The sequence below is a fragment of the Orbicella franksi genome, chromosome 1 (assembly GCF_964199315.1).
Source record: "Orbicella franksi chromosome 1, jaOrbFran1.1, whole genome shotgun sequence".
NCBI lineage: Eukaryota > Metazoa > Cnidaria > Anthozoa > Scleractinia > Merulinidae > Orbicella > Orbicella franksi.
The window spans coordinates 41530627-41556650 of NC_138145.1; the positions used below are offsets into that span (position 1 = coordinate 41530627).

A 26024-nucleotide genomic window follows, 5' to 3' on the forward strand; every position below is an offset into this window, starting at 1 on the left:
TATTTCTCGAGAACCATTCTTTAGAATTTCACGACACTCGGCACGAAAATACTTTAGGGAACGAGTAACTGGAGTAATAAAAAAATGAACCTTAACAGACGAAATTCTAGATATTCCAGTGAACCTTAAACAAGGGATAATCATAGGCGTACGGGCACCCTCGGACTGTCTGCAGGGGGGGGGGGGGCGGTGACCTTTTTACCCGAAAAAATTACCCAATGCCCGAATGCGTGAGTGTTGAAATCGGGATGCAGACGCACTCAAATTGGGAGAAAAACAAAAATGTTCACAAAGATAGTTCTATTGAAAGCTTGCATACTCAATGACCTCTCTATCAACAGTCTCCATCGAGTAAAATCTAAAACTTATTAAGAGAAAAAGTCCTTCTATTCATGGCGTTCGTTCAGCGATGGGCTGATCAGAAACATTGGCATTTGCGTTTGAAGATGGACCGTTTGGGTGTGTTACAGAAGCAATCATATATTCGAGACGAACGTCTCTACATACACGAGACGTTCAAAGAACAACATGAGGCATTGCAAGAAGTCGTTCGTGATAGTCTCGGCCACAGCAGACTTGCAGCGTGCACTGCAAGCCTTCTATGAATTCAAAAGCCACGTAAATAAGATGGTTAACAACATGGACGTACTAGAGGAACACCTCCAAAGAAAAATTCAAGAAAGAAATTAAAACACCATATTGTTAAGACATTCCAAACGGCTCTTTCAGAGCCACCACAAGAAAAAAAGTCTTGGTCCTCGTTCGCTTTGATTCGTGTCCTTGTTTTGTTGATGGAAAATTGGGAAAGGAAATAATATCCTTATTAAGGATTTCCACGATACACATTAAGCCAACTTGTAGCTAACAGAAAACCCCAGGTCCCTCATAACATTTCAGTTTAAGTCCTTTTATTGCAAGGCAAATGTCAGAGAAAAGTAGCTTACAAGGCTTAAAATCTAAAAGTAAAGGCCGAAAACGCTGTCCCGTTTCGTCCCGACTGACTACCACGGCGTCTTCGGTGCGCCAACGATACTTAAGATCAGCAGCAGATACAAATGGTACACTTTATACGGTACGCACACGGTACTACTTCAGGGACCAAACCACTGAAGAAACCACTTGGCGGCCTAAAGATACCCAATCGGGTGTCTAACCACACAGAACTTCATAAAAGTAGAAACTCTTTATGCGGGTTTTGAAAATCACATCAACAGCATTATTTTGTAATGTTTTCTCTTGAGTGTCGTTGCCCGAATCATGGGCGTTTTGCCCCTCGCCCCCCCCCCCCCCCCCCATCTCGTACGCTTATGGGGATAATTATAGATATCTTCGTTAAATTACTATTTAACTATTAGATTATGAGCTCAAGATTTCTATGAGGTGATAGTTGATGAGGCCGAAGGCCGAATCAACTATTTCGTTGATGCCCTTCTTTTAGTCTTCTCAGAAATTTAATTATCCATTTACATCTAAACTTTCTTCCAAAACTTCAGGAAAACGATGAAAACGTTGCATTTTATGGACGACTGACAGTCACTGCACTCTAATGGCTGATAGTGTACGAGTAGCTCAGCCAATCAGATGGCAGCATTTGCATTAGTATACTAGTAGAATTCCACTAATAAAATAGTGTTAACTTCTGAGCATTGTTACATGCTTGTTGCATGTAAATTATAAAGAGAATTTAATAACTAGATTTCTGCAAATAAACCAGCCCGATTTTAAAGCCCTGTTAATATTTCATGCTTCCATGGCAACGTCAGACACGCCAGCTTAACTATCAAAAAACAGAAGATTGTGTTGTTAACAAGCGTGTTGCCATTTTTGGCGACCAAAGGATCAAGAGTTTTAGCGAAAAAAGGTAAATGAAACACAGGAATCAAAAAACTGTGTTCAGCCACCGAAGTGAACATTGGTAAATATTCACTGAGCCTGAGGCGAATAATTGTTTTAGTACAATTTTCAGAGGTGAATATCAAGGACTTCAAAATAACGGACTAAAGCATGAAAACACAAACGCAATTGTTCGTTTGCATACACGTATGCAGCCGTAGTTTTAACAATAGGGAGTTTACGAATCGATGACTTCTTTCACGACGACGATGTCTGTACAGCGGAAAGCCCTACTACGCATGCGCAAAAGGGTGTTTCGCAAGATTGAGCATCGTCGCGTGGCCGGCGACGACGGCAACCAGAGTGTTCTCAAGTTGCCGTCAGAGTTTTGCGACTTAGGTTTGTTGTGACCTTTTTCTGTGCCATTTTACGTCTAAGGTAGATTATTGCTTTCTGAAGTCTGAGTTTTCTTTTTTTTTTTTTTCTAACAGTTGAAGACGCTGGAAATGGCAGACGAAGTTTTAGCTTTGGCTACGGCAACAAGTACAAGGTTATGATAACTATGGGTTTTTTTGGTTATTCATCTCTTTATTGAGGTTTCCCAGCATATCAAGTGTAATTGCATGAACGAAATGAAAATTGGGGTGGCATTTTCAGCTTTCTTTTGGGGCCTAATAACGGTAAATAGCCCGAGTAAAGTAATGTATCCAAGCTCAACTTCACACCATGTCTACATGTGCAGTTTTTATAAATTATTCCCGCAGCTATCGGTCAAATAAGGCAAAGGTATGTATTTGAACGATGATATGCGCAGCTTTTCAACTGTAGTTATTTTGTTTTGACGTCAGCAGACACTTTACTTAACTTATTTAATTCAGACCGAATTTAGATATCCTAAAACCAGTTAAAAGAAATTCCAGACTCTTAAGTCTTGCCTACATCTTCATTATTTAAGCCATTTCACTGCAAAAGCTTAATCTTAAATTTGTACAGTTGCAGTCAATGTTAATGTAGTGAATATTCCGTTGTACTTGTAAACAAAAGAAATCCAAACTAAATTATTACTTCACAATTTTGTTAGGCCAAAGAGAGGGCTCTTTCCAGCAAATTTATTGTTTACACTTGCTTGTGGACAAGAAACTGTTTATATATGCTGTGCTAAATTAAAGCAAATTTGATCTATTCCAGAGCTGATTTGCCTTTTTAAATGATGTAGGACAAGTTTATGACATTGGTACATCTCACGAATGTAACTCGTTTTGTTAAAGAAATTCTCAGATGAAATGGAGTGTAGAGCATGGAGAGCATGATGTAATGCTGGAAAGGGAAATAATGTTGTTCGAATTATGGAAATATAAGGCAGGGAGCGGGCCAGTGCCTAGATCGAATTGCTGAGAGTCTTAATCATTTGAAAAAGCCGTCCTTTAGCGTGTCTCAAACGTCTGTGGGATTTTAAAAAGAAGGAAAGATCTGAGAAAAATACTTCTGGGATTTCTCCAGGAAAGACAGAACTCGATCAAAAAATGGAAGATTACTTGGAACAAAAAGAAGATCAGGAGGGGGCGTCAGAGAAGGCCTCAGAAGAACCTCGGGATAAGGCGGCAAAGGACAAGGACACGAGAAATAAGGCAATGGAACATGTGGAACGTCGATCAGAAACAAAGAAAAGAGCTGGCTCTGATCTGCCAAAAAAGAAAAGGATACACCATGGAAACGACCCTCTTAAATACTTGAGAGAGGCATCAGATAGATATTGCGAACTGAAAAAGCAAGAGCTTGAATTTAGAATGGCACAGGAGAAAAGTGCAGCAGCCAACAAACCCTTATATGCTTCAGCAAATGACTGAAGAATCAGCAAGAGCAATTTCAAACGATGCTTCAGATGTTCATGCAACATGCCCTGTTAAACTTTTGAAGAAGAGAAATTGATGTTATGTTGGACTAATTTAGTCAGGAGTTTTTATGGGCGTAGTTAAGTTCATGGTTACATGGTTACATTTTTTAGTAATGGGATACCCCTTTCTCCATATGGATAATCTCTATTTACTATTTAATGAAAAGTTAAAACAAAATTCTTCTTTTAATGCTGTTGAGTTCCACATTGATACAAAAATAACAGAAGTTGAAACTATATGATTAAATGAAATAATTATCTAGGAGCGGTGGATTGATGCCAAAGTACTCGGAGCTAGTAGACTGGTACAAAGTAGTATGAGCGTTCTGAATCAAGGCACAATCTATGTACATTTTCCCCACTGCACTTAAACCAATTTTACCCATTCAACAGCAGTACGTGCAGCATTCATGGCTGTATTGTAGTCTTTTTCATCTTGGGTTAGAGCTGCACCCCTTAAAGGTCCTTGCACGTGCGCACGCAGGGCGGGGGGGGGGGGTTCTGTTGTAGAGAACTCTTTGATTGACACCTGGCCGAACAGTTCCGTCGATGAAACCCCAACAATTGTCTGATGCTGCGCGTGACTGATGTACAGCATCAGCGTATAGCGTAAGGTTTGCTAAAGAAAGTAGGTTATGATTGTAGGCAGTCAGCGAGTGATTCCATCGATTGCAAATCCAGTCAATCATGTGATTTGTTATAATGCGATCTCTGGGACTGGTATTGCGAGGTGAAAAACCATATCATTATACCGGCGAGGATATAAAAATCTTTTTAGGTAAATACAGAAAAAAGGAATCGATTCGACAACCAAAACATTCTACCTACGTCACGAACTCATCTGGTAACTGAAGTGCATCTGCAAATTTTTATATGTCATTTTTATAGAAGCGAAATTTGACGTTGCATTCAGCATTTGTCAACTCGTCTAACTCAAATCTTTCATAATCCCAATTCCGTACGGAAAATCGGGTTTTTTGACCTATTAGCATCATGCAACAAGACAATCTCTCTGTGATTGATAAATACTTTTCTTTATCATATGACCCGTACGGCCCCGCGCGCAATTTCCGTGGAAAACCATAAGAAAAAAGGTCCCGTATGAGGGCCGTACGCGTCGAAGTGATAGGGCCGGAAAAACACGTGCGGCCCTACTAGAAATGCGTACGGCCCTACTAGAAACTCGATGCGAGTTAATGACAAAACAACTTTGTCGCTGCAAAATTTTGTTCTTTTCAAAATGAGAGATGAAAGTGAACATTCTGAGAGCGAAGTTTACTATCCAGGCGAACTGTCCGATGCAGAACTACTTCAGTCGCCAACTCACTCCGAAAGAACAGAAAGAAAGTCCACAGTCCTCACAACTAAAGAAGTTCACAACTTTCTCAGAAGCCAACAACAAGCAAACGGGCGGTCAAGAAAACAACTTTTCCGAATGAATTGTCCGATAATTAACCTTTGGAATAAGCAAACAGTCTTGAGGCGAAACTTCTTTCAGTGGAAAGCATCAAAGAATTCATCGTAGGTCAACAGCAAGAAAACCGGCAAGCCGCGAAGAAAACAAAGTATGATATAAATTTTTTCTTCGAGTTTCCAGAGTTAGGAGAAGAGAAATCACAAACATACCTTGTGCACCGTAGGATATATTGCTCTGCAGTTTCTACATCAGTGTTGTTTGAAGAAACAAAACTGAGTACGAACACAAGTTCATTACCGTAAAATTCATCCAGATAATAATACTCGCTTGAATTTCCACTACATAACAAAGCCAGCAGAAGTCAGCAAACCCAGGTACTGTTTGCGGGAGCTAACATCGGTGTCATTAATATTCAGTTGCTGGTTCTTCCTTGTTCAAGAGAATCCAAGAGGTAGACAAATAGCTTGAAACGACGCCGACGTTTTCTTAAGTCTTCAGATGAAGAAGATTTGCGAACAATTTCACTGAAGCGTGAAGCGAACTTTTGTCACTCGTTAAGTTTTTGATGGTTTTGACATATCTTTGACAGCTTTATGTCAACTTTCTGTTGGCTTTTTGGCATGAATTGTAATTGTAGACTTACATTGAAAAACAAATGTGAGAAAATGAGTCGTGTTTTTCGATGAATTGTGAGTTTCTTGTTCGACGCGAAGAAATAAACGACAATGAGTTTTCATGGTAGAATCTTTTCTGTAGTTTTTCCGCACGGCCGTCTGATGTTATGTAATCGCGTCCTATTTAGGTTCAACCGTTAAGTGGTCATATGATAAAATGCTTATTGACTGAGTAAGGTCAGGCCGGACGGGAAAATATTTGTCTCTCGGTCAGGACGCATGGACCTCGCTGCGCTCGGTCCGTACGTCCTGACCTCGAGCCAAATATTTTCCCGTCCGGCCCTCCCACTCAGTCAATAAGTACATAGTACGCATATGCAATGCAGTTTCTCGTCTCTCTTAACTTTGGCATCTCCCTTCGGTCTCTTCCAGTTTCCCAAAGGGATATAGTACTTCACAAACAAGCGTTGTTTCCTGGAAGAAAAAATTAATTTCTTCCCAAAAAGGCACAAACAGTACCCTGATCCCAGGTTCCGCATGAGATGAGAATAATCAAGAAAAACCTCTGGGTCCAGGGTACACAAACACGGTCTTCGTATCGTAATCAAATTTTGGCGCCAAATTGTGCGCGACGCCGACCCAGAACATGACGTCACTAAAAGTCGTGGCCGTGAAAGGAGTCGTCGATTCGTAAGCTCTCTAATAAGCTTATATGTACATTACGATTGTGAATCAATTAGCTTACGATTGTGAATCAATTCACTCATCGAGTTCGGCAGTAAAACAAACAAGCGAAACTCAACGAATAATAAATTCATCCGGTACCTTTGTTTTATCGTTGTTGACTGTAGGTGGCTATACCTGAACTCTGCCACGAGTAAAATCTTATCACGGAAACTTGTTCTTAAAAAACGCACACCACTATACCACCGAGGAAAATGACCCAGGCTTTGTCACTATTTTGGATTTATTTCCTTGATTTAATAACGATGTGGTCGACTAAAATTACAATTACATAAAGCTAAATTACTAACAGCGGGTAAGTGGTTCTACACGCGAGATGAGAAAGACAAACTAGCTATGTACAATAATAGAAACAAACATAACTGAAACAAACTGAAATTAAATGCTGATAAAATAGACTTACTCACCAACGTTTCCGGGTTAAATCCTATCTTATGTCTTGATAACTTCTTTAGGGATTTCTGATTCTTCGATCACGCGCGTTGCTGATCTCATTCTACTGTGCTATAAACTGGTCCTTGTAAAGAAATATATCCCACGTGATATTCTGTAAATCACGGAACGAAATTTGATGATAGATACTTAACTGCGCCTATATGGCAGCGCTTACATGGCTCCCCTAAATTGTAAGATCAATTTATAAAAATAGGCGTCTCCTAGAATGCTTAGCTATGAAATGTCCAAACTAAAGGGAAAAAAAACTAAACTAAAGTGTCCATTCCACATCTGCTTCTGTCAGCATCAGCTTCACTTGGTATCACTGGAATCTGTTCAGCCTTGCGGGATTGGCTCCTCGTCGGGGACACCCGGTCTTCCTTCTGTGTTATTCGGAACTAGGAGGACAAGCTTGTGGATTGGGCGCTCTAGGAAAGACATTGGTTTTCTTCGTCTGCCACTGCTAGAGAGATGGCGATCTCTCTAGCTTACAAAAGTTACTGAGAAAAAAAAAAGAAGCACAACTAAGAACTAAAATTCAAACTAAAAAAAGTATACTTAATTGGCCACTCCAATTCATATGAAAATGAATTCCACCTACAGGTTCATTTTCATGCAAATCAAACTCATTTTCATATGAGAGGGTTTGCACTGGGACTCGTTTTGGAACATTGCACAAAGTAACTTGGAAATAGCGTATTATTAAATTCTATATTCACACGTGGTGTACAAAGGTGATTTAAAACTATTATGAATATGCAAATGACGCTTGTTGTTGTTGTTGTTTGAGTCTGATATAAAAGTTCAAATTACCTGCACTGGTTTCCGATACTGATAATGAGGCTATGGAACCTGCATATTGATCAAGCAAAGAACAACACTCGTCAGCAATGCAAATGACTAAGTCATGAAACAGCTACTTCCTTACAATTCTTTCCTATCAACAACATTTTCGATCTGGTCATTCCCTCATCTCTACTTTCTCGAACTTTCATTTCCATGCATGCTTTCTTATTTCCATGTCTACATGTTCTGCCATCCTTCCATTGTAGAAACAACTGGAATCAACTTCCTCAAAGAGAAGGATGAAGATAAGACCGTGAGACTAAATTTAACATTAAAAATTCAAAATACCTGAAATTACTGTTTCCTGTATTGGTGATGAATCCGTGACACAAGTGCTCTCTGTTCGATCTGGAAGGGAACGTGAATAATTTGTTAATATGAATGACTAAGTTATAAAGCCTTTTGGTTGTTTTCATTTTAAACTCTCCTGGCTTTTTTTTTATCCAATTCTCCTTCCTTTCAATGTACTCTTTTATACTTGCATCCTCCCATAGATCCATTCTCCGATCCTTTTAACTTCCCATCTGTGCATACTTCAATCCCACAGTTCTCCCAAATTATTCCCTCAGGAACCCAGAGGAGAGGTGAATAGAATACTCCAGATGAAGTTTAACATTCAAACTCGGACTATAGGGAAATTTCCGGCTCTGTTGGTGATGAAACAGCACACTCATCAAAGTAAATGACTACATGTAACAAATCAGCTTTTTCCTCACCATTCTCTCCCATTCACTCAATTTGTCGTCAGGCAATTTTTCGATTCTTCCAGCCTCGATTTCTTTATTACCCTGCTTCCTCATTTCCATTTTTTTGTGTGTGTGTTCAGATCTCATCACCTTCCCATCCTCCCAGCGTTACAAACAAGAAGTGGAATCAACTCTCCCAGAGATGGGGGCGAAGAAAAGGAGAAAGAGAGACAGTTTGTGGTAGAAATTAAGTTTACCTATGCGAGTGCCCTCCGTTGGAGATAAAGTTCCTGCACCAGCATCTTTACCTGTCCAAGAACATGAAACACGGTATAAATATGAATGACCAGTACTGTCGGGAAACCGTTTGTCCTTCTCAATAATAACTGTTCTTTTATCTTTGCATTCTCCTAACCTTCCACCATACACCCATTCACCCATCGTTACTGTCCTCCCATCCCTTTTTTTTTTTTTCAATCTCCTCTTACACCCACATCAACTCTCTTGTAGGAGAGTAGTGAAACAATACCCTGAGAATATACTTGATAAAATAGTTGACCACGCAGCAGCATTCCATCTTTTTTCTCTCATCAACCTTTCGATCAATCCTCCTGTCCTCCCATCTTTTCGTCCTCCCTTTTTAACTACAAAACAAAATTTCCTTGAAGTGGGGGTAAGAAAAAGACCTCAGACTCTAAGTTTACCATTAATATTCATAATACCTGTAAACATTTTCTGCGTTGTTGATGAAGCAGTGGCGTCCGTATGTTCAACTAGCAAAGAAAGGGAAATTCTCTTTGTATAAATGGACATAAATGGCCTGAAAGTCTTGAAGCATTTCTGTTCTTCTCTTAATTATAGCGTCTCAGAGTTAGTCAGAGACATGAATTGCTGCGAAGGCATTCGGGTCTTTGACCACAAATTACGAGCGATGACACACTTTTATCTCTACGAAGCTACGACATTATTAGGTCTCCAGATTGTTACGATTCGACAGCGGTCAAACGCAAAAATCCAACGTGACTTCCGGCTTTCGTCGCCTCGCAGCTTGTAAGAGTTTGAGAAAATGTGCAAGACCTTAGTAAGAAAACGTTATCAAGAGAGAACAGGAAAACCAAATTACGAAACCAAAAACTAAGCGGATAGCAATAGGCCATTTCCGAGTTGCCTTTTGCCTCTGTGTCGAAACGAGTCTCCGTGCAAAACCATTCATGTGAAAATGAATTCCGCCTACAGGTTAATTTTCATGCAAATCAAACTTATTTTCACATGAAAGGTTTTGCACTGGGATTCGTTTTGGAACATAGCACAAAGTAACTCGGAAAAAGCATATTACTAAATTCTATATTCATGCGTGGTGTACAAAGTTGATTTAAAACTATTATGAATATGCAAATAACGCTTGTTGTTGTTCTTGAGTTTGATATAAAAGTTCAAATTACCTGCACTAGTTTCTGATACTGATAATGGGGCTATGGAACCTGCATATTGATCAAGGAAAGAGCAACACTCGTCTTCAATACAAATGACTGAGTCATGAAACAGCTATTTCCTCGAAACTGACGTTTCGACAACCTGAGCGGAAGTCATCTTCAGAGTCAAGTGAATAGTGTTTGTCAGTCGATGATGTTATAAGTCTGGTCCGTTGAATGTTATTGGTCAGTTTAGCCATGATGATATTGGCTGAAAGACTCGTGTAAAGTTTGTCATCAGTCATTGGTGGGTTTCGATCCGTCTATTGTTACTGACAAACACTATTCACTTGACTCTGAAGATGACGTCCACTCAGGTTGTCGAAACGTAAGTCACCAACAACAGTTCTTTTCAGAACTACCCTCAACCGGACGATCACATCATACGAATTACTGATACTCCTGGGTTCACACTATTTACTATAAATGACTAATTTGTAAAGCCTTTTAGTTGTTTTCATTCTAAACTCTCCTGGCTTTTTTTAACCAATTCTCTCTTCCTTTCAATCTACTCTTTTATATTCGCATCCTCCCATAGATCCCTTCTCCGATCCTTTTATCTTCCCATCTATGCATTCTTCAATCCCACATTTCTCCCAAATCAGTCCCTCAGGAACCCAGAGGAGAGGTGAAGAGAACACGCCAGACCAAGTTTAACATTCAAACTCAGACTACAGAGAAATTGCCGGCTCTGTGGGTGATAACACAGCACACGCATCAAAGTAAATGACTACATGTAACAAATCAGCTTTTTCCTCACCATTCTCTCCCATTCACTCAATTTGTCGTCAGGCAATTTTTCGATTCTTCCAGCCTCGATTTTTTTTATTACCCTGCTTCCTTATTTCCTTTCTTTTATGTTCAGATCTCATCACCTTCCCATCCTCCCAGCGTTACAAACAAGAAGTGGAATCAACTCTCCCACAGATAGGGGCGAAGAAAAGGAGAAAGAGAGACAGTTTGTGGTAGAAATTAAGTTTACCTATGCGAGTGCCCTCCGTTGGAGATAAAGTTCCTGCACCAGCATCTTTACCTGTCCAAGAACATGAAACACGGTATAAATATGAATGACCAGTACTGTCGGGAAACCGTTTGTCCTTCTCAATAATAACTGTTCTTTTATCTTTGCATTCTCCTAACCTTCCACCATACACCCATTCACCCATCGTTACTGTCCTCCCATCCCTTTTTTTTTTTTCAATCTCCTCTTACACCCACATCAACTCTCTTGTAGGAGAGTAGTGAAACAATACCCTGAGAATATACTTGATAAAATAGTTGACCACGCAGCAGCATTCCATCTTTTTTCTCTCATCAACCTTTCGATCAATCCTCCTGTCCTCCCATCTTTTCGTCCTCCCTTTTTAACTACAAAACAAAATTTCCTTGAAGTGGGGGTAAGAAAAAGACCTCAGACTCTAAGTTTACCATTAATATTCATAATACCTGTAAACATTTTCTGCGTTGGCGATGAAGCAGTGGCGTCCGTATGTTCAACTAGCAAAGAAAGGGAAATTCTCTTTGTATAAATGGACATAAATGGCCTGAAAGTCTTGAAGCATTTCTGTTCTTCTCTTAATTATAGCGTCTCAGAGTTAGTCAGAGACATGAATTGCTGCGAAGGCATTCGGGTCTTTGACTACAAATTACGAGCTACGACACACTTTTATCTCTAAGAAGCGATGACCTTATTAGGTCTCCAGATTGTTACGATTCGACAGCAGTCAAACGCAAAAATCCAACGTGTCTTCCGGCTTTCGTCGCCTCGCAGCTTGTAGGAGTTTAAAGACAAACTGTGCAAGACCTTGGTAATAAAACGTTTTCAAGAGAGAACAGGAAAACCAAATTACGAAACCAAAAACTAAGCGGATAGCAATAGGCCATTTCCGAGTTGCCTTTTGCCTCTGTGTCAAAACGAGTCTCCGTGCGAAACCATTCAAATGAAAATGAATTCCGCCTACAGGTTAATTTTCATGCAAATCGAACTCATTTAAATATGAAAGGTTTTGCACTGGGATTCGTTTTGGAACAGAGTACAAAGTAACTCGGAAATAGCATATTACTAAATTCTATATTCATACGTGGTGTACAAAGCTTGATTTATAAATATTATGAACGTGCAAATAAAGCTTGTTGTCGTTTGAGTCGGATATAAAAGTTCAAATCACCAGCACTAGTTTCTGATACTGGTAATGAACCTTTGAAACAAAACTCGTCAATGTAAATGACTAAGTCATGAGACAGCTATTTCCTTACAATTCTTGCCCATCAACTAAATTTCCCATCTAGTCATTCGCCCATTTCTACATTCTCGAACATTCGTTTCCAGGCTTTTTTATTTCCATGCTTCCATGTTCTCCCATCCTTCCATTGTAGAAGCAATTCGAATCAACTTCCTCAGAAAGAAGCATGAAGAAAAGACGGTGAGACAAAATTTAACATTAAAAATTCAAAATACCTGGAATGGTTGTTTCCTTCTTAACAGCACTCTCTGGTTGATCTGGAAGACCTGGAAAGGAATGTTAAGTATTTGTTATTTAACAATTATTCGCCTCAGGCTCAGTGAACATTGATGAATACTCAATATTCACCAATGTTCACTGAGCCTGAGGCGAATAACTGTTTTAGTATAATTCTCAGAGGTGAATATCAAGGACTTCAAAATAACGGACTAAAACATAAAAACACAAATTCTTGGCTTTCAGTTTGGACTCTATCATGTCGTTGTCCCGCTAAGCTTTCTACGTAGTAATCAACCTTGCTTCATTGTTATGTTTTCATTTTTGGCTGATCAGATCTTTTACAGATCCTGCGTAAACCGGCAGCATTTTCGTTTGCGGTCTCTGGCATCATTTTATTTAGTGAATATAGCGTCTTATTATATTTCTCAGTTAGTGCGCGCGCTGTGATTGGTCAATTTAGCGGGCCGTATTCTACTGTACGGCCCGCTAAAATTTAAAGCTTTTTTTGCTGCCAAAATGTTTCGTGATTTATTACCAAGTGTTCTCAACATTTTTAGCAAGTAAAGTTTAAAACTTGTTTTTATGCTGAAATTGTGTATTAAAACCTGCTGAGGGTCACTTAACAACTATTTCAAATTCACTGTTTTTGTTTTCGTGGTTGAAGCCGTTCCTCGTGAATAGAAATCGTTCCCGAACTCTTAAGACACGCAGTAGAAATATAATAAATATCTTCCTAACCTCCTTCTCTCGGTCCGTACTGTAAGTTACGGATCCTCGTTTTTCCCCTTCGATTTGTGGCCATAAATCGATGGGGAAAAAACTCAGTCCGTAACAAAAGACACATAACTTGCACAAGCGCCGCACAGTGAAACTATTTCTTTTACTTAATGATCGTGTATTCCATATCACTGTCATAGTGATATCGACCTTTATAATCCATGAAATATTTCCGATAGCGAGCAATTGGTCTAAACTCGTCACGTGACTAAAATTGGGGAATATCTGAGCACGACGGCGGGGTCGCGCAAGATGGCGGTCGTACTTCAGCTAATAGGCTGATTTAGCAAGGGAACGGGAACGTCACTTGCGTCACGTGACTAAAATTGGGGAATATCTGAGTGATAGCGTACTCACGACGACTACGGCGGGGTCGCCCAAGATGGCGGTCGTACTCCACCTAATAGGTTGAAAGCGACGTTTATAGGGTCCTTATTTGATATTGGACATCCATGTTATGATCGATTAACACCTGTCTTAACAAGGTATCCGCTAACCAGTATCACGTGACCATATCGCGAACTCAAGTTTAGCGTTCATCGAGGTCACGTGTTTTTTAAAGTTGGCCGCTGACCAAGAACTGGTTTTCGATCGGATCACGGGCTCATGTCAGTTTTTTGTTTTCACCAGGGCTGGGTTGTTCGGAAGCCGGTTGATGCTAACCCAGGATTAAAAGAGAACCCAATTATAAATTTTTCTTCTATACAAATGTTTTTCACTGCTTTTGTGATTATTCAAACTCAAAACAGAAGACAAAACAATACACAGAAAACCTCACCGCAAAGTTACAAAACTAAAATTAACAAATTGACGTCAGTTTTTTAATGCGTCTGTCCTCTTATTGATGATCAATTGCGTCATAACATTGTCAAAGTGGTTGTGAGTGGTTCCGCAGTAAACTTTGACAAGGAAGTTTATCATCAATAAGAGGATTGACGCATAAAAAATTAACGTCAATTTGTTTTTTACAATAACAAGACCCCAAAATGGTCAAATGCCGGGAATAAATGAGGGGAAAAGACGCCATAAACTTGCCGTAAACAAAAATATGTGAATTTCATTCAAAATGACGCGAACATTGTCAATAGCTTTTCTCGCTTTTTCATTGGCTACTTAAAAAAGTCCATTAAATCTCATTGGTTAAAAAAGTTGACAGTTTGACAGCTGAAAGTTGGACTTGAAAGCTTGCATAAATTAAAATTTTATCCGTGTGTACTCTTATTGAAAAATGGGCCAATCAGCGCGCGAGAAATTAGGCAGTTATTGTGAAATTAAAGTCCTTGCTTATCCTGGGTTAGCTTAAAGTCATTCCTCACATTTGCATCGCGCATCCTTACTGCGCATAATTTATGGCGTCATTAGCGCGCGCTCGTGCACGCGCACATTGAAAACATGACGGATTTGCCGTGATATTGAGCTCTGTCAGTTGAAAAATGGCTCTAGCTCACCAACGAGCACGGGGACCCCAATTTTTTTTCCAGTCATTGTAGTCAACTAATCATAAGCTTTGCGTGAGAAAAGACTGATCTAATTTCTATTGCTGAAAATTGAATAAATAAGAAAAATAGTAGATACACTGTGGTCTTTTCTATTTTGCAGTCGGTAACCACGTCAAGAAATTCGGTTCAAATTTTTAATCAAGGATTTAGCTTTCTGTCTGAATCAAACTTAAAACGTTTATTTGTGTCCGACACATTGCATTGACTGTAGTTTAATGCGTGTTCTTATGAGTCCGGGCTCACAAAGATGTTACAATTACTGGGAATGCGTTCTTATGATAAGCATTAAATAATGCCAAAATGGGGCATTTTCAATGCCTCACTGCTCCTTGATGAGCATGGGCACCCACCTTTTTCATTTCAAAATTGAAGTTATCATATGAAAAATATTCAGTGGACAAAGTTTGAACAAAAATCTATTGTAACTTTTATTTCAGAGGAATTACCTTAATAGGCCTTTGAAAAACCCGGCCCAGGAGCTCCGCTTTTAGGCTTGTCTAAATCTATATATTATCCCCAATTTTCAAAACTGCGCGTGTTGTGCAGAATGTATGGGGGATAATAAACACAAACGCTTGTCTAAATCTATATATTATCCCCAATTTTCAAAACTGCGCGTGTTGTGCACAATGTATGGGGGATAATAAACACAAACGCAATCGGATATATGTCGTTTAGTTGGACATTCTCTCTTCCTCAAAGCTCACAGTTTCCCTCGAGCTAAGCTCTCGGAAAACTGTTCGCTTCTCCCAACAGAGAAAGTCCCCGAACAAATATCCGAGTATGTTTTCGCGCCAAATGGAAGTTATTGTTTATAATAGCGCGGCAAATATTCTAATGCAGGAGCATGACTAATTACCAACATTAATTTCTAAACAGTCATCCCGTCATTTTTCCCGTTTGTTTATAAATGTATCAGTTAAGTTTTACCGCGTAAGTTACAAGGTAACCTTTTTCGTGACTGAAGATGGAATCTAATCTTTCTACCTTCAAATATCGTTACGTCTACTGACCTTCATCTTGGGTTGATTCTCCCAAGGAGTCTAACTTTTTACGGACGTTTTTCACTTGATGTCCCAATTCCTCTTTCAGGTTTTCTGCGACGGAAAAAAAAAACCAGCTTGTCAGATTTAGTGTGGGAGGCGCGGTGGCCTCATGGTTAGTGCGCTCGTCTCCGGATCGAGCGGTCTGGGTTCGAGCCCTGGCCGGGGACATTGTGTTGTGTTCTTGGGCAATTCACTTTACTCTCACAGTGCCTCTCTCCACCCAGGTGTATAAATGGGTACCGACGAACTTAATGCTGGGGGTAACCCTGCGATGGACTAGCATCCCATCCAGGGGGGAGTAGAAATACTCCTAGTCGCTTCATGCTACAGAAACCGGGATAAGCTCCGGCCTGATTGGCCACTTGGCTCGCATGCAGACTTTACCTTGTCAGATTTAGTTTAAAGCTTTTACAGGTTGCTCTTAAGAGTCCCTGTCCATAAAAATGGAAAATAACTCGACAAGGGTCGAAAATTCGATTTCGCTCATATTTTCATGGTAGATAGGCTAGGGCATGACAAAAACTACTGGATAGTTTTTTCAGTTTGGCAAAATATCCTTTTATTTCAAAGAAATATGCAAATTACCAACTTCCGTTAAAATCGTCATTTGACGCACCATTTTATTAAGCAAGTTTGAGAGCCTCGCATGCAAAACCACATCATTCTTCCGTCTTTAAAACACTCAAATATTTTTGTGCAATGTTTAAATGTGTACTGGGTTGGTTTTAGGGAATGTTGCGTTGTCTTTTTGGGTGCAAAATAATTAAATTTCGAAGACATGTATTTCATTCACTTAAAAGTACTTCGTGTATATAATTAATTTTCACCATGTGCGAAACCTTTAAATGGATTAAGCTTCTGGTGGTTGAATCGCAGAAGGATGATCTACAGATTCCTGTAAAAATTTCTTTGGGCAAATGATTGTGAGCGACGCGAGAGCTTTTCAAAGAACGTTAAATATGCAAATATTTGACCATTCCTTCGTCAAATTTCAATTCACGGACGTATATTTTAACATGCGCCGCATGACTTGACCAATGTTAAGTTGAAATAGACACAGAGCTGATAATTTCGAAATGTTCTAACCTCATTTGCTGTAAAAGGCAGGTCCAAAGCCGATTTGACGTGTTTCTCTCACCATTCGTCGCACATAAAGCAGAAGTTTGCTTTTGTTTACACAACGTCCGATTACATCACCAACTGTCAACTTATTTAATGGTCGAATACAATGTATCTGTGACCCTCTTTCGACACATATGATCACCACTGCATCTAAGTCAAAAATTGCTAAGTCATTTGTAGATAGTTGCTTGCTTTGCACTACACCAAAATATTACATTTGATCATCGTGGTTTGATGGATTGAATCCTTGCTTGCAGCGGTTCCTTGTTCGTCACGCAATGCTGTCATCCCATTTTAGGGGGTAGTGGCAGGACAATTTCTATCCTAATACATAAGGTTCTGTAAGGCTGGGAACCACTGGGAGCACACAATCGTGTTGAGTAGGAAGAGATTAAATTGAGAAATGAGAAGAATGAATAGTTTACCGTTGCCCGTGTTGTTATCTTTTACTCGACCACCGCTACCTACATGCCCTGCGTAATACTGTAACGCTAAACTTATACCTAGGTCTTTTCGCGCTGTGCAATTATTTTTGGTTTACATGTAATACAGTGGGCTACCCCCGGGGAAATGGGTGGTGACCGCTTAATAGGGCTAGCCGCTTAAATAGAAGTTGGTGTACCTTGAATATTTAATTTTTCACTATCGGGTTATAAATTTCTTGGTGAACATGGAGTCAATTCAAGACAATCATGATAGACGTGTATTTGAATTATCACTCGTCATGCACCTTCAATTTCAGACTCTTATCTGCCATCGCCCTTTCCAAAACAAAGTTTTTAAATTTTGGGTGGCCGCTTAATAGGGGTAAAGACAATAATGAAACCCTTATCGGAACGACCAAATGGTGGCCGCGGAGGTAACCGGTCAATAGGTGTTTTATTTACAATATTTTACTGACAATAATTTTGGACCGTATTGACACTAGTCCTCTATTTTCTGTTACAAACAGACCAATGCCTCGCCCCCAGGCAAACAAAATACGCCAAATAAGATGGCATGGCCAGGGCTATTTACTCACGTAATTACTAATCAAATTTAGTCTGTTTTTCTCACGAATTAGACACGTTGCGATTTCCTATTTTTATTTCAGCTAGTTCTTGCTTCATTGATCTATAATTTGTTTTATGGCGATTTTTTTAAAATTCTAGTTAGTACAGGCACTAGTTTTATCAGCTGTTGTCTGAAACATCAAAACGTACAACAAACGTGATTTGGACAGAGGCCACGTACACTATAAAATACGATTATATAAATATACACATATTATTATATATATGAACAAACAGATGAACAATGATTAAATTGCTTCATTTATCCTGAGAGTGCTCTATACAAAATAGATCAAAATGTGCAGCATATGCCGTGACAGCATTGCGTGACGAACAAATAACGGCTGTAAGATTGTGCTGCGCCGACACGCTTATCAGCAATGGTCAGCAATCGATCAAACGTATTATTTTGGCGCAGTGCAAAGCAAGCAACTATCAAGAAATGACTCAGCCGTTTTTGACTTAGATGTAGTGATGTTCATATGGGCAGAAGGATGGTCACAGATTCATGGAATTCGACCAATAATAGGTTGACAGTTGGCGATGTACATCGGACGTTAACCTTGTGTAAACAAAAGCAAACTTCTGCTTTTTGTGCGACGAATGGTGAGAGAAACACGTCAAATCGGCTTTGGACCTGCCTTTTGCAACAAATAAGGTTAGAACATTTCGAAATTATCAGCTCTGTGTCTATTTCAACTTATGATAGGTCAAGTCATGTGGCGCATGCTAAAATATACGTCTAACCCGTAAATTGAAATTTGACGACGGACGGTCAAATATTTGCATTTTTGACGTACTTTGAAAAGCTCTCGCGTCGCTCACAATCATTTGCCCAAAGAAATTTTTACAGGAATCTGTAGATCATCCTTCTGCGATTCAACCACCAGAAGCTTAATCCATTTGAAGGTTTCGCACATGGTGAAAATTAATTATATACACGAAATACTTTTAAGTGAATGAAATACATGTCTTCGAAATTTAATTATTTTGCACCCAAAAAGACAACGCAACATTCCCTAAAACCAACCCAGTACACATTTAAACATTGCACAAAAATATTTGAGTGTTTTAAAGACGGAAGAATGATGTGGTTTTGCATGCGAGGCTCTCAAACTTGCTTAATAAAATGGTGCGTCAAATGACGATTTTAACGGAAGTTGGTAATTCGCATATTTCTTTGAAATAAAAGGATATTTTGCCAAAAAAAACTATCCAGTAGTTTTTGTCATGCCCTAGCCTATCTACCATGAGAATATGAGCGAAATCGAATTTTCGACCCTTGCCGCGAAATTAAGAATTTGTCTGATTTTTACAGGCAGGCACTCCTAACGCCCACGTTTAACAGGACCCTTTTTTTCGTGTCCTTTATTTTTCAGAAGTGTAAGAAACAATGCTGAATACATGACGCAGTCATTATACAGGAGACAGAACAGCTCTCAAGAAATGATTGACACTTGAAATTTCGTACTTCTAGCAAAATAGCAAGATAAATGTTCCCTTCTTCGAATAGCTTTTTTAAGTACTTTAAGTTCTTTGAACTTTGAACTTTCCTTGGTCAACGTTTTTATTTTTACGTTTGTTATTGCTATGATTAATTATTTGCGTGTGCAAATAATTCCATGTTGCAACCTTTCACTGTGAACTAACCTGCTTCTGGGTTTATCTCCGTTAGCTTCCCCAAATTTTTCATCTTTTCGTTCGCCTTTTCTACTTGATTTTGCACTTGTTCCAGTTTGTCTTGGATGTTTCCTGGGGTTTAAATTTAATTTACTTCAAGGGCTAATAAAATGAAAAAACACTCGGCGTAGGTGGGGGAGTTACTCAGGTATATTAGTGACGAGAACGTGCGAGTAAGGCCAAACTGTTGGTCCAAAAATTTCTTAATAGGCTCAAACGAGACCCAAAACAGAATATAACCCCCAAAAGGCCCTTTTTTAAGCACGGGAAAGGACGTCTCATTGTCCACATGTGGATGAAGTTGAAGTTTGTAAACGAAACTAGTGCAATATTATTTGAAATTTGCAGTCCTTTAGAGAGTCTGCTAAACACAATATGACTATTCACTCTTGTTTTACATGAGCAATAGTCAACTCGGTTGCGCCAGATATAGACGTTGAGTATTCGCTCAAAGGGAACCCGTGTTTGAAGTGGATGTTTTGCAGCATTGTATTATAGGCATTGTACCATTTGTAGTTCTCCTATGTTTCAGAGGAAGATGTAAATAATACAATTTCTACTGAAAGGAAATTGACTGTTATGCTGCTTTGAAATCCCGAGGTTCAACGTACTGACGAGCGTGTGTAAAGACCTGCAAGCTTTGATCAAACGGCAACTCAATCCGCACGCGATTTTACTAAACCGTGATGTGTCGAGAGTTAATTGGAAATCGGCATTTAAAGAAAATTTGGTCAGAATTCTGCCAAAACATTGAATCAGATTATTCCCTTTTGATTTCTATGAGATGACAGTTGATGAGGCCTTCCACATTTTCAGCTATCACCTCATGGAAATCTGATTTATTCGTAAAGGTTACTAAACAAAAGGGCAATGCAAAGTCATTTATCTTACCAAACGAAAGGTGCAGCATCTTTTTCACAAGACAATCACACTGCTTCCGCCAGCTGTACTTGTCTGCATACTTTGCACGAAGAAGGTTAGCCTCTTCAAGTCGAAGCTCTCTACCTTTTTTACGGACGGTGTTGATAGCCTTGGCCCATTCTTTTGGATCTTCGGAATCAACTACGTGAGAGGTACCTGAAGGAACCTCCTTCAGAGCATCTCCAAGTCCTGAGTTACCACTCACAAGTACAGGAAGACCAGCAGATAGAGCTTCTAGAGCAGCCAAGCCAAAGCCCTCAGTCCTCGATGTCATGATTGCCAGATCGACCTCACAGAACAATTTGGCTAGCTCTTCCCTACTTTCCTTAAAGCGGCGAACAGTTAGCTGACCTCGGGAGAGACCATGCTGGAGTAACTTTTCTGCCACTTCATCCCCTTTTCTTTCTGGTACTCCAACAAGCATGAGCTGGTAGGATGGGTCTTTCAGTTCGGCAACTGCCTGAACAGCAATGTCATATCCCTTTAACTTGAAATCTTCGCCATCACCTCGTCCAAATACCAGAACAAAAAAATTCCTTCTTTCTTCAGAGGCTTGTTGAACATTGTCAAACTCCTTGAAAATGCTTGGGGTGATATTCATAACATCTTGATCTTTCCTACTGGAACGGAGGTAACGAGAGTAGGCATCTGCCAGCTTGGGCCCAACAGCGACAACTTGATCAGCCCGCTCGCAGAGTTTTACCTCTTCTTGATGTTTTTCTTCCCATTTCGAAATTGCCCCTTCATTACTCTTGTACATCCCAAGCTCTTCAGGAGCTGTGTGGACAACTTGAATCCACTTGCAATCATGCTGTCGCTTTATGAGTGGTATTTGTCGACCAAGGTGAAGTCCGTGTCCAATTACACAGTGAGGAAGATGACCTTTGGGTAAAGAAGTCAACCAATCAATTGGCTCAAAACCTGGAAGTTCTTCTGCTTCAATGAGCTGAACACTGTGACTATGGGCATCTTTCTTATCTTCTTCGCTACATTTGGGAAGAAAGACATAAACCTCCACATTAGGGTCTTTTGCCAATTGTACTGCAAGTTCTCTGTTGATGGTCGACAAGCCAACCTTTGATGACTTCCATTCACTACTTAACAGAGTAACTGTCAATGTTTCGTCACAGGACAAGCTTGGTTTTTCATCTTCCACGACTTTACGAGTTGTGGAGGCCACATAATGAATGGGCGATTCCTAAATCAAAAATTTGAAGATGAGGAAATTCAAGAGCTGCATAAATATAATAATCACTTTTCACTCACAAATTGAAAAGAGGTGGGTTCTCGGCTTGTTATCTTAGACAGTTAAATCTGCCACAAATTTCTTTACAGAAATCCTCAAGAGAAAGGTTTGAAATGAATTATGAACTTATAAAATGTTAATTGAACTTAAGGTTACTCCAAACCTTTGCGGGGCTACTTTTTCCAAATTTTCTTTTTTCCAACCAAATTGAAGTTTTTTATTCAAGGTAACATTTCCCAGAAAATGAAAATAAAATATTAAACATTAACATTTCATAACCTTTCTATTGATGTATAGTTTGTGGAGGTTTCCTTGAAAACAGCGTGCGTACGAATTTTTTTCTAGAGGACACCAGCGAAGGTTTGGAGTAACCTTAAAGCGTTGTACTTTTTCTGAATGCTATTGCTAGCCTATTCTTAGCACGAGCTTAAAAACTAAGGCCCAGTTCAGATGCCAAACTTTTCATGAGTCGAAACTCCGAAGGCCGCTACACTCATATGCCAAAGCAAACTCGATTAAGGACCTTCGCGCTAATTGTCTCAGCGCATCCTCACAGGGAGTCATCAATTCCGATTAGAATATGATTAAAGGCTGAACCTACCTTTATCGCGCGTGTTTTGTGTTTTGATGCGGCCATTTTGAATTTTTAATACGCGGTCACTAGTGCGAAGTCTGGAACCGAAATTTAAGAAGTCTGGGACGGGCGGGAAAATTCGCAAATTTTCGAAGGAGCCTAACGCTCACCGACAATAATAGAGCTCCGAGAAGGCTCCGAGCGATTCCCGTAATTGTCGGTTCCAGACCTCGCACTAGCAGACCGCGCACGTATTTAAAAATCAAAATGGCCGCCACAAAACACAAAACACGCGCGATAGGCCTTGCGATAAAGGTAGGTTGATCTTTTATTCATATTCTACACGGATGTGAAGGCTCCCTGTGCAGCCTTACTGCGCACGCAAATTCACACGCCACGTCATGCATCGAGCGCGCGCGATTGTTACTACTAATAAATAATGGTAATTGAACTGAGTGGAGTGCAATTTGGTCTGAAATCATCCCTCGAGTGCACGATGCCCAGTGGATGGTACGTTTTTTTTCTTTCATACCGTTTAATGGCATGATTTTAAGGGAGTCCAGCTCGTTATCATCTCCGTTTCTTTTTGTGACCTCGGCGAAGGACTCAATACTCAGGACCTTGTCAAGTTCTTGCGGCGCCATTTGTTTCAAGACATTGCCAAGATGGCAGGACTAACACCAGCTTCGTAAGACGTTCATTCATTCACTGTTTTGTGGAGCGGGGTGTATTTTGACTATGTTTATTCACAGCGACAGAGCTGAGCTCTTTTGTTGCTTCGTTTGAAACTGCCAGAAACCTGGAAACATCTACCTTCTTGAGATGGCCCTGAATTTGTTGTTGTGTGGTTTTCGTTTGTTTATGTTTTACTGGACTCGGTATCATACGGATTTTGAGCAGATGTTGAAGAAAAATCGCCAAAATATTCATCAAAATGGACACTGAAAGTTGGAAACTTCCATTAAAGTAGGTGTTCAGCCTGAAGGAGCTGACAATCGTCATTTAGAAACTGTAATTAATTACATTCGTCAATTTTTTTGGAAAAAAAAAACACAATAACAATAAAGTTTTGGCTATACTAGTTGCTAAATTCCCCACACAATGGCTTTTTGCCTTTCATTTTCCTGAAATTTTATTGTTTACTTTAAACTAATATTGAAATCTGATTTGTTGTTTTGTTTTACTGTCCCATTCTCAATGGCTGAGAAAAAGATGCGATTTAGAGCAAAAAATAGTGCGATTCGTGAATAAATCGCACCATTGAGAGCCAATTAGATTGTAAGGATAGCCAGTGATTTCAAAATGGGTTTAACAAAATGATTAATTGATAGGGCAGACGGCTACTGCTATAGCTTTGCCTGGATTTAACGATCTTGGACGTACGGTAACCCCTATTTTTCTTTTCATGGATCACTTTCTCTACCGTTTTTTACGTTTTGTGAAAAAATGAAGAGAATCTATCGATTAGAAGTTTGAATTTTCTGCGAAATGCACCATCGAATTCCGTTCTTTTTAGCTCCTCGTTTATCTGTGCGGCGGTTTCAAATGCCTCTTGAAGGGTAAAGTTTTGTGAAAACGTTGGCAACATTTGGAATTATTTACGCAGCAGACCCACTTCTACAAACTATGACTAAGATCGTTTGCCTCCGTTGACTCACTTTCGATATTTTTAACTATAAACCCCTGTGGACCATGCTGAATTACGTGCGTCAATTTATCCAAATCAGGGTAGTTTTGCACAGGCTTTATCTTTGAAACGAAGTCGGTGACCCCCAATTTTTTTTGCATTTCTGGCACAAGTAACTCATTATCTGAATGCAGTAAAAAATTTTAAAAAATCCATCTACTGGAAAATTTTCGCGCGGACGTCCTTAAGTTCGACTTTAAAGCGACTTTGGAGCGACGGCTGATTCAGACGGTGTACTTGCGTCGGACTTAATTTGGGAAGCCCGTGATATTAAAACAATTTTAGATGAGAAAATATACGTTCTGAATTCAAGAACTCTGTCCAAATCGAAAATCTGTGACAAATATTTCGCTGTTTATAGCAATACTTATAGGGAAATCGCAATCGCAAGGTTCATTGGTTGTATTTAGAAAGGTTTTCTCCTGGTATCGAGCTGTTGATAAGAAATCTCTTAAGCTGGGCTATTATCATGAAGAAACAGCAAAAATGAATTTACGCTGAGGAAACCCGCTTATTGAGTCCCGTTTCTCATAAATCGAAGGCATAAAGGGAGCTCCGAAACACCACGGAGTTTTTGTTGCCTTTAATAGGGGTGGCAAATGGTCCTTCAAAAACTCTGGGTCTCATAAAATTTTAGTTGAATTTGACGGGTCTCGCAGTGTCGCTTTTTAGCCGTTAGTTGCTTCTCACAGTCCCGATTTTTATACGAAGCTGACTCAGAGTCTTGATTTTTCCCGAGGCTAAGGGGCTTGAAGTCTTGATTCGTTTGTTTGGTTTTACAAATGACGTCTTCTCATCACTTAATATTGAATTTCAATAGAGCAACTTTCAAATTCTCGAGGAAAAAATAATCCTGACTTCTCCTAAATTGTCTGAATTCCACAAAAAGCTTCAAAACTTACCGCAAGTCATTTTGGTGCCAGAAAAAGTTATTTTGTTCAAGGATATCATAACGCAGTGTGTTATATCCGAATTTCCAGTTCCAGCCAGTTTCCAGAAGCTGGCTAAAAGGCTAACAGGGGGAACCAAGAAAGCACACAACCCATGAGAGCTCATCATGAAGCCCACGGAGTCGGATAACGTATCAGTTGTCCCCTGTGGAACAGTGTATAAGCACAAGTATTCCAGGTGAACTCACTCACTGCCCATCATGCCCACTGGCGCACAGGGTAGCAACAAAGGACCTCCACAAGTGTCTGTCTCCGACCGGCTTTTGAATGGAGCTCCAGCTATCGCCCAAGTCCCTCATCTCTGCCTCGACAGTGCGTCGCCATGTATTTTTGGGTCTGCCAAGCTTGCGCCTACCCTCCGATGTCCAGTGGAGTGCCATCTTCGAAACCGAGTCTCTCTCCCTCCTGATGACGTGACCCATCCATCGCCATCGTCTCTGCATGATGATGGTACCAATGCACTCTTGTTCGCGTTGTATAAGCAGATCCTTGTTGGAAATGGTCTGAGGCCAGAAAATACGAAGGACGTTTCACAGACGTTTCGTGTGGAAGGTCGACAGCTTTCTCAGATCACTTTCTGCCATTCGCCAGCATTCTGACCCATACAAAAGGCGTAGACAGAACACAGCTATGGTAGATCTTGAGTTTGGTGCGCCACACATTGTTTAGCGTTTTAATTTGAAGGAGTTCCTGGCTTCGTTTAGCCGGCTTTGGAAATATATGCCTGCTCTGCCATCATATCTGACAATGCTATCCAAGTACTCAAATTGCTCAGTCATAGGGAGATCTTTTTCACCTATCTTGATTGGTTGAGGGCTAGAGGTGTTAAGAGCCATGACTTCTGTTTTGGTGAGGTTGATGTTGAGTCCTTGTTGATGAGCATAAGTGCTTAGTATACTTGTCTTCTCTTGCATGTGGCAGTGGGTGTAAGATGCGAGTGCTATATCATCGTTGAAATCCAGATCCTCTAAGGTGGAGATGAGGGTCCACCGAATGCCCCTGGGTTGGTCTTTCGTGAAACGACATATCACTCAATGACCAAGTTAAATAGAAATGCAAACATCACG

At 39.9% G+C, this 26024-nt stretch overlaps 2 protein-coding genes across 2 annotated transcripts in view; one reads left to right on the forward strand and one right to left on the reverse strand.

The window, feature by feature from the left end:
• LOC145481309 (uncharacterized) overlaps positions 1-26024 on the forward strand; it is a 100632-nt gene that overhangs the window by 20756 nt on the left and 53852 nt on the right. The window lies entirely within an intron of this gene.
• On the reverse strand, positions 11161-25871 carry LOC145502147 (uncharacterized). The gene is made up of 9 exons (XM_081481439.1): positions 25704-25871; positions 25215-25460; positions 25025-25102; positions 20471-21698; positions 19550-19651; positions 15693-15776; positions 12400-12450; positions 11388-11438; positions 11161-11309 (listed from the first exon to the last, which is right to left on the reverse strand). Exons 1-9 carry the CDS (start codon positions 25869-25871, stop codon positions 11161-11163), a joined length of 2157 nt encoding a protein of 718 aa, XP_081337565.1.

Bases quoted from the DNA above. Each gene is read 5' to 3' on its own strand.
- LOC145502147 (XM_081481439.1), bottom strand. From the start codon at position 25,871: ATGCAAGAGAAGACAAGTATACTAAGCACTTATGCTCATCAACAAGGA. The intron at 19,652-20,470 runs GTAAGATAAATG...TTTAAACCCCAG, and splicing joins GATGCTGCACCTTTCGTTTG to GAAACATCCAAGACAAACTG. The intron at 15,777-19,549 runs GTTAGTTCACAG...TTTCCGTCGCAG, and splicing joins GGAGATAAACCCAGAAGCAG to AAAACCTGAAAGAGGAATTG.